The following is a 9863-nucleotide window of genomic DNA, read 5'->3' as shown; positions in this document are numbered from 1 at the left end:
TTTAAAAGTGATGGGTTTAAGGAGAGGCTACATACATCAAGTAAAAGTAATTCCTGGCACACAGCTAGTTAAACCTGAGTAATTTCACTTAGTTTACCCTTACTGACAGCAACTAGCTGTAATGAAATACCAAATGCGGTTCTCCAAACCACCTAGCTTCCCTATCATATAACCACAACTTCTCTTATTTCTTCAAATGATGTGACTGTCAAGTTAATAAGAGACTTTATTTACAAATCATTTCAAAAATGAAGAAGCATGGAATTACTGCCAAAAACAATTTCAGTTTTTTCCCTAATCTGTTCTTCAATGTCAGTGGCTAGTAATTTTAAAATAGTCCTAACAATACTGGAATTTTAAAACATGGTATCTTTCTTCCCCCTCTTCTGGGGTGACGTAGAGGATGTAGAGGGAGCCCACACTCTTCCAGGGCACAAGTACCCAATAGCACCCAGCAGGGCCCTGTTGCTTACTGAGACGTCGGCATTACGAGCTGCAGTGCAGGCAGCACATGTTCATCGCTCAGTGAGAAAAAGGTGATTAGTAGTTCTGGATAATAGGAATGTGGCCATTTTTTTAATACAACTGAAATAGTGGTGTTTCCCCCCAGGCTTAGGAAAACAAAGGAAAAACTTGAAGGGTCTGGCTGAACATTTTTACATTTTCTCTTTGAGTTGAAGACAAATATTTTCAAGAGGGCAATATCAAGACAAGCTTTAACTATACTCTGCTGATTGATACAAAATATGATGGAAAAAAAACCACACCACATTTTAAATTGGGACACAAGGAACTTTAGCACGACCAGTGTTATATATACCACAGAAGTCTTAACCGTTGAGCCATTGCCACTGTAGCTGGGAAAAGAGAAGCAGTAAACGGCTCGTAGAACTGGAAGCACTGCGACGTGACCTCATTGTACTGTTCACTTCAATATCAGGACTCGTTTCTCCATCCACACGAGGCATCTAATCAATGCTTTCTAGAGTTCTTTAACTATAGAAATAAGAACAATACATACATAATAAAACAGGCATTGAAATATTCACATTCATGGGAAAACATCAGCCTGGATGAAATCTGAATTAAGCTCTCTTTTTACAAAACTGGTTTAAACTCAATAGTTCATTACAATTCAGATTTTATACCTGCCTTGGACCAGAATAATACATTGCATCAATTATGACAGTTAGTTGGAAACAGTTGCTAACTCTACACATACGTTTACAGAGCAGAGCCTGTCCCCTCCTTCAAAAAGGCAAATACACACTTAAATTACCAGTCTATTTTTAATGACTAATCATATTGAAAGCAAAATTATTGCTACTACTTCTCAATCTAAGGAATAAAATGATCATACAGAACCTTTATATAGAATGCAAGTTATCTACTTCATGCTAAGAAAGGAAGGACACTTCTGCCCAAGTTCAACAGAAAATATTTGGTTTGAGATTTAAGACAGAAGGCACTTTTAACATTTTGATATGTTAACCTTAGAAGCATACTGTCACAATTTTATTTGGGTTAATTCAAATCACTTTAAAAAATTCTGCACTTGTATAGTTATAGAAAGAGTAGTGACAACATTAGTATTTCTCCTTCAGGTATTTCTACCTAAAGTACTCCCGATTAAGCTAACTGAGCAGCATATCAGCCCTAAAGTTTACATAGCCAATATTTTACTCTAAAACAATTAAGTTAGAAATCCGATTAGTTAGTGCAGAAAGAAACAGGAAACACAGAGCTATCCAAGAGCAATCCTACTCTGGAGCGCCTGGGCTTATACTGATTATTTCAAAGCCATAATACTGTTTGGTTGGCACCAATGTTAAGGAAAAGTATCTAAATAAAATTCAACTGTTGTAAGAGACTTTACCTTAAAATTCATATATTTCCAGCTTTTCTCCAAAGAAATGTACCCATTTCCCCATCTTTAGTGTCCTGAAGGCCTTGGACTTGATGGTTTGGTCACATGACTCACTCTGTAAGGTAGAACTGATCCAGTTTTATGACTAGACACAAGTTTGACTTGAATGTCCAAAGAGTTTCTTCCTTGCGGAGGAAGGAGATGAAAGAGAACCAACTACCCTATTATTTTTGCTGTCAATGCTGGACCCACAGCTGTCAGTACTTTTCACAAGACTCTGTATGCACTTAACTATTTTCACTTTTTCTTCAGTCAGTGTTGAGCTGACAGTTCTTCATTGCTACACTTCAACTCAACTGTACAGCAAGTTCTGCAGGGATGGATCCAATATTTCTACCTTTATTTACAAATATCACAGAAATGAATTCTAGTTGAATCTACATGTTTAAATCCATTGGCTAAAAACATATTACATATTGTAAACATGGCAATACTTAATACAGTATCTATTCTAAAATATTTTCATGTCATGATCACATTTATTATACCTGAAATTGAATTTATACATATTGGAGAGTTATTAGCAATGGTTGCTCACTTTACAACGGAGGGCCACATTTAATTATTTCAGAAACATCTTCAAAGTAAAGTTAAAGCTTGTCTTTGATTGGCTCGGCGTATGCTTTTTTTTTTTTGTATCCATATTTAAAATGAAGATTGACACAAAAAATACCCTTCTAATTTACAAGATTTTAAAAAATCAGTTTAAGATTCTTAGGGAAAGTGTCTGTTGTGAAGAATAAAAAAAATGCTGCGAAATTAACTTAATGGAAAAAAGGGACTTGGGACTGTCAGGTAAGAGTTCATCAGGCTGTCAGTCCTGCTTGGGCTGCAGGTGCCGTTTCCAGGCCTCGTTCAAGTAAACTAGTCGTTTGTAGTTGATGATAAGAAGAATGAAGTTCAGCACGTATGTGATGACACAGATGATGCAAAACTCCTTCAGCACAAAGTACAGAATGTAGGCCAGGTACAAAGACCCTACTACAGACACGATGGAGGATGTCATGAGGATTAAAGCTGCAACTGCACTTGCTGTCATGCCTGCAAGAGAAAGAGACACTTGGCTCAAATCAGACCTTGACAATGGAAAGTTTCTGAGTTAAAAGGTAACCTTTTGTGATTTGTTACTGTTGAAAATATTGATCTTCCGGCGGTTGCCAACTTTTTGGACCTCACAGACCACCAGCGGACCGCCGGTTGGTGACTGCTGTTCTAGATGACATGTTACTTATTTCATAAACTAGCCTTAGTTATGGCACACAAAGAAAATATGCAATCTTGCAATCACATGCAATGAAGCTGATCTATGAAACTACAGTGCCACCTTTCTTAATGAATAAAGTAACCTTAGGACCACAACCTTTTCTTCCTAGCAGGACACATTTTCCCTGGCCTTCTCACGACAGGCTCCTCATATGTGGGAAATAAAATTTGCTTTCCCATGTTTAGACCAAATTTATAAAAAATCCATAATGGGAGATGATTACACCAGCATGCTGAAGAAGGAAAAAAATAAAACATGCAGAAAGGGCTCACCCTGGAGGATAAGGAAACCACATTTGGCCAGTTGACCACATGTGGGTCAAACCAGATCAAGAAAAAAGGCAGTTATGTGTGCTAGGCTGGGGCCCTCCTGACAAAACCTTGCCTGAATTCTTGATGCCATCGGACATCTTTACATGTATTGTTTTGTAATTTCCTGTATCCAACAGTACTGAGAACACGTGCATTTATTTTTTTTTAAATATATTGATTTTGTACAGAGAGGAAGGGAGAGGGATAGAGAGCTAGAAACATCGATGAGAGAGAAACATCGATCAGCTGCCTCCTGCACACCTCCCACTGGGGATGTGCCCGCAACCAATGTACATGCTCTTGACCGGAATCGAACCCGGGACCCTTCAGTCCGCAGGCCGACGCTCTATCCACTGAGCCAAACCGGTTTCGGCTATTTTTAAAGAAATAGCACAGAATATTAAACTACCCTCTTACCCAACAACTAATGAGTCAGAATAACAGAAACAGAAAAAACCAAAAAGGTGGTGGTAGGTTTGAAGAAGTTAAGGAGCTAAAATCCATGCTGCCTGTTAAAGAGCTGTGGCCTGTGGAACGCAGCCTAGCCACAGGGGCCTGACTTGCCCATGCCACCTGTCAGTACTAAAGAATGATGCTTTAAGAAGGCTCTTCAAGCCCTAGCCGGGGTGGCTCAGTTGGTTGAGCATTATCCTGTGCACAGAAAGGTCGCCGGGTAGATTCCTGGTCAGGGTACATGCCCAGGTTGCAGGCTCAATCCCCGGCAGTGGTGGGGGCACGAGAAGCAGCCAATCAATGTTTCTCTAAAATCAATAATGTGTGTGTGTATTTTAATGGCAAAAAAAAAAAAAGTCTTGGAGCATTGTCCCATATACCAAAAAGGTTGTGAGTTCAATCCTTGGTCAGAGGCAACAGTTCAATGTTTCTTTCTCTCTAAAACCAATAAACAATCCTTGGGTAAGCATTTTTTTAAAAAAGGAAAGCTTGCCCTAGCTCAGTGGTCGGCAAACTGCAGCTCGCGAGCTGAGGTTTGCCGCTCTGTTGACTACTGAGTTTGCCGACCACTGTGTAAGGCATTACCCTTACCCAGAAGTTTTGACTTCAGGTTAAAGACATTAGTACATTATTAAAATGTTTTTTAAGTGTTTTTCCCTAAGGCAGTGGTTGGCAAACTCATTGATCAACAGAGCGGCAAACTGCGGCCACTCGCAAGCCGCAGTTTGCCGACCACTGCCCTAGCTGGTTTGGCTCAGTGGATAGAGTGTCGGCCTGCGGACTGAAGGGTCCCCAGTTGATTCCAGTCAAGGGCACATGCTCAGGTGTGCAGGCGGCAGCCAATCAATGATTCTCTCTCATCATTGATGTTTCGCTCTCTCTCCCCCTCTCCTCTCTGAAATCAATAAAAATATATTTTATAAAATAAAATAAGGGAAGCTTTCAGGACTAAGATGCTGTTGGATTATTTATGTCAGGGATTAGCAAATCTGACTGGCCACTTGATTTTGTGAATAAAGGTTTACTGGAACCCAACTACACTAATTGATTTATGTAATGCCTATTGCTGCTTTCACACTATAGTGGCTGAGTTGAGTAGTTATGACAGTTAGCAAAGCCTCAATGATTTTCTTTCTTTTTTAATGTTTTTATTTATTTCAGAGAGAGAGATAGAGAGAGAGAGAGAAACACCAAAGATGAGAGAGAATCATCAATCTGCTGCCTCCTGCACATCCCCTACTGGGGATCAAGCCCACAATCCAGCCATATGTCCTATCTGAAAATCATACCATGATCTCCTGGTTCATGGGTCAATGCTCAACTACTGAGCCACATGGGCCAGGTGCCTCAATTATTTTCTTCCAGCTCTATGCTAAAAGAGTTTGGTGATCTTATCTAAGCTAAACATCTAAAACTTCAAAAATTATGCTGCCACTTAATTTTAACCTCAGAAAGTTAGTTTCAAATAACATGGACAAGTTATTTATTTCCTTACCTGTAAAATTGGGATAATAATCATGACTACATCTTAATACCACTGTGCAGATTAAAAGAGCTAATAGGTATAAATACTTAGAATGCTTTATAAACACTAGCTATTAGTTAAATACTATTGTACCAAACTTGTTCTAATGTAATGTAATGGTGGTTTGGGATAAACTCCCAGTGGAATTAAAATGTGCTGTAACTCTAAATAGAGGATTGTACAATCAAGCAATGGAATATTCTGCAGCTGTGAAAAAGAATGAAGACTTAATGTTCTGCTATGGAAAGATCACCATGATATGTCAGTCAAGCAAAACAAAAAGTATGTAAAACAGTATGTATAGCATTTGCCTTTTTTTAAAAAAAAGAAAATTATGTATCTGTATTTTCTTGTACTATATGCCTAAAGAAATTCCCTAACAACCGCAACAAGAAGCTACCAGTCAGGGATGAGAGGCAGTGGGAAGTGGGCAGAGGGGAACAAGGGTGGGACAGACTTTTCACTGTATAGAATTTTATACATTTAAAAAAAAACCTTTTGAACCATGTGAATTACCTATGAATAAATTAAATTTAAAATGCTGTATCTCAAATAACTTAGAAGTGAAGATGATGTGCTCTGAACACTGTAGATGAGTTCAAATGTGCCTCCAATGGTAAAGACCCTGACATTAAAAATGCATAAAATGTCCTGGCTGGTGGTGCTAAATGGTTAGAGTGTCAGCCCAGCTCCGAAGTGTGGCAGGTTTGATTCCTGGTCAAGGGCATTTACCTGTGTTACAGGTTTGTTCCCAGGCCCTGGTTGGGGTGTGTGCGAGAGGCAACAAATCAGTGTGTCTTTTACATCGATGTCTCTCTCCCTCCCTCCCCCTCTCTTCTTCTCCTCCCCCTCCATCCCTCCCCTTCTACTCTCTCTAAAAATCAATGGGAAAAATATCCTTGGGTGAGAATTAAACGAACAAGCATAAAATGTGAATAGAAAAAATACATATAATACATGATTTGAAATATCTATACATAATGATATTAAATATAATAAATAGAAATGTGTACCACCTCTATCTCCAAAAAACATTTCTTAGGCTATTTTAATTTGGGCTTAGAAATCCAAACAAAACCAATAAATGGAATAAAAAGTGAGAGTCTCACCCCTGACCCCCAACCACCACACCCTTATACATTTACATGCATACACACACACACACATAAACATTATACCACAATTTGCTTTTTTCACTGAACTATGTCTTTATCTTTTCACATGTAGACCTACTTTCTCCTTTAATGGTTACACTGTTTTCTCGTATGGATGTAACTTAATTTATTCAACCATTATGTTTTGCTAAGCTGCTTCTAATTCTTTGCTATTTTAAACTATAATGCAATGAATATTCTTGTGCATGTTTTTCTATTTCTACAGGATATATAAGTATGGAATTGAAAAACTTACTAGGACATTGAGAAAACTTTAGATTCACAATTTACCTCATAACAAATCAACTTCAGTTAGAAGAGCACAGAAGAGCTGGCAGATAATAGGATGAAATAATAACAGTTGAAATGCAAGGGCAAAAATAAATGAATTTAACTTTAAAAGTATGAAAACTTTTATACAATCAAAATTCACAAAACTAACATAATAAAAGGATAAAGAACAGGTTAAATGTTTGTAACAAATATGAAAATGGACTATAATCAGGTTCCTAATAACTAAATTGAAAATAAAAGAAAGTTAAAATATAGTAAAATAAAAATAATAGCTACTAATATGTAACTTATATTAGGTATTTTACAGAAAACAGTTTCTTAAAATAAAGTGATGGAGCTTCTGGGAAACCTGACAATTGAGGGGAAAGCAGTTGGTTAATACCTATTAAACTCCATTTAAAAACCTTGTTTTTGTCTCATTCATCCCACATTTGGAAATTTATTCCATGGAAATAATTCAAAGAAGGAAGGTTGTGTGTGTGTCGGGGGAGCGGGGGGGGGGGGGGGGGGGCGGGGCGGGGGGAAGACGGTGGGGGGCGGGGGGAATGGGACTTAAGTTGATCTGTATTATTTAGACGTAAAAAACTTTGAAACCTGATGTCAACAATAACAAAACATTTAAGAGGGTATAAAATATAAGAGTTTGTATAAAAATAAAAAAATCAGAAGACAATGGAAAATAGTGGGTAAGGTAAAGGTGGTGGAATAATGAATATCATTAACCATCAATGTTTTCCCAAAGCATATATTTAAAAAATAGCTAACAAGTATATGAAATAGTAAGAAGAAAGGTTTATAGGGAAGACTGGAGTAATAATTTCTCTAAATAGGACTGGTTTTTATAGACCTCATGAGATGCCACTATCCCTGACTAAATACCAAAAGATACCAAGTTCAGCATTAGCTTCATCAAAATCAAAGTGAACCAAGTCTCACAACACAAAAATGTCAAACTATTGGTTCTATCATTAATATATGCTTTTATTTAAGATAAAGACACACACATCAGAGCAAAGACACAAAGTACTAAATGGAATATAACAAAAAACTTATTTTTGTATTGCTGTATAATACTTACCAAGTAATAACTGTAGTATATAAAATATAAGTCCAAAGACACTGTTTGGCTGGTTTAATGCACCATCCTTTCCAAAAATGGAACCCAAAAGACCAAATCCTCGGCCCCATCTGTAAAATAAGGAAAACCAGTAACCCTATATTTGAGTTTTCCTATTTTGAAAAAATGTAAAATATCTGAGAATGTTATGCCAATATACCCATCCGTATCTCTTAAATTGCCAATTTCTATATAGCCTCTTTTCTAAAAGGTAGGACAAAGTATTCTTTTTCTGATGGCTACTAACATATTTACAGAAGGACTCTCTCAAAAAAAATTGTTATTGATTTGAGAGTGACACATTGATTTGATGTTCACTTATTTATGCACATTGGTTGATTCTTGTATGTGTCATGACCAGGGATGGAACCCCACAACCTTGGCATTTCGGGACGACACTCCAACCAACTGAGCTACTTGGCCAGGGCCCAGCTCTCAATTTCAGCTAGGGTTTCTTAGTGGCACCATTGACATTTTGGGCTAATTGTTTGTGGTAGGGGCAGTTCAGTGCATCACAGGGTGCTTAGCAACCATGGCCAAATGTCCTCTGGAGCAAAAACACCCCCAATTGAAAGCCATTAATGTAAGTTGTCCTATTTGTTCATTCAAAGTATGTAGACAGAGAGGCAGATCCAAAATGGCATAGGAGGATGCTGAGCTTGCCCCTCCCAAGAACACATCCAATGTACACCTATAGAGCAATTCCTCCTGAGAGACAACTGAACAGCTTCTGCACAACAAACAATAGAGAGAGACCACATGGAGAAGGTTGGGGAAACACAAGAGCTCTCCAGAAGTTGTGGGAACCGTCCAGGAACAGAGGAGCCGTGAGAGCCATTGTTTGCTTTCCCTTGCACTTGGACCGCAGGAGGAACTCTATCCAGGTTCTCTGGCCAACCTGCAGTGCTGCCTTGGCATGTACCCAGCCAACTCTCCCAAGAGCTAGCTCCAGCACAACAGGAAGGCAACAGAGTATTCATACAAGGGGCCCCTCCACCCAGATTGAGCCAGTGGGTATGGCAGAGAGAGTGCAGAGCTAGCAAAATGCTGTGGTACCTGCTGCCTGTCCAAAGAAACTGCAGAGACAGTGGGGTGCTGCTGCTCATGCATATGGAGTTGCCCCACTGGGAGAAAGTGTGGAGGTAGCAAAGCGTTATGGTACGAGTGGGCACTGCTGCACACATGGGATTGCTCCATCCAGAGAAATGTGAAGCTAGTAGGACAATGTGATGCACTCACTCAGAGCAGCCCTGCCCAGACCCAATTGGGCTACAGACGAAACAACAGGATACAGGCCTATACCAGACAGCCCGCCCTAAACCCACTCCTGGTCAGGCAGCACGTGAGGCACCACACACACACACTACAACCAGCCTGCCAAAACCATCTGGTGTGCAGTCTACACAGAGGCTACCTTTCAAGATTGAGAGAGAAAGCTATTTTATCTAATTCACAGGGATAAGCACAGAAAGTGAAACAAACGGGGAGATGGAGAACATGCCCCGAATGAACAGGGAAAAAACCCATTTAACAAAACATTAATGAAACAGAGATAAATATTTTGCCTGATATAGAATTGAAAGAAATGGTCATAAGAATGCTCAACAATCTTGAGAATAGAGGAACTAGAGAGCTTTTCAAAAAGTTAGAAAATGTAACAAAGAATAATTAGAGACAAAGAATAAAATAACTGAAATGAATAATACATTAGAAGGAATCAACAGCAATATAGTTAATACAAATGAAAAGATTAGGGACCTGGAAGACAGAATGGTGGAAATCACCCAACTACAACAGCAAAATGAAAAAATATAATTT

General features: G+C 38.7%; 1 protein-coding gene across 3 annotated transcripts in view; it reads right to left on the bottom strand.

Annotated features, from left to right (window-relative positions):
- Positions 1-557: 557 nt before the first annotated feature.
- VKORC1L1 (vitamin K epoxide reductase complex subunit 1 like 1) overlaps positions 558-9863 on the bottom strand; it is a 64787-nt gene continuing 55481 nt past the window's right edge. The window contains exons 2-4 of one of the 3 annotated variants that reach the window (XR_013961255.1): positions 8007-8116; positions 1877-2968; positions 558-996 (exon numbers count right to left, since the gene is read on the bottom strand). Coding sequence is in view for 2 of the 3 variants with exons in the window: in XM_080681346.1 (XP_080537472.1) it covers positions 2742-2968; positions 8007-8116 (337 nt within the window). In the remaining variant the exon portion in view is untranslated. Of the gene's footprint in view, positions 2969-8006; positions 8117-9863 lie in introns of all 3 variants that reach the window. The other 2 variants (XM_080681346.1, XM_080681347.1) reach the window with 2 other exon arrangements.

This window comes from Plecotus auritus, assembly GCF_963455305.1.
Source record: "Plecotus auritus genome assembly, chromosome: 7".
Taxonomy (NCBI): Eukaryota; Metazoa; Chordata; class Mammalia; order Chiroptera; family Vespertilionidae; genus Plecotus; species Plecotus auritus.
Note: the sequence above shows the minus strand (reverse complement) of the source record. Positions and strands in the feature narration are given on the sequence as shown.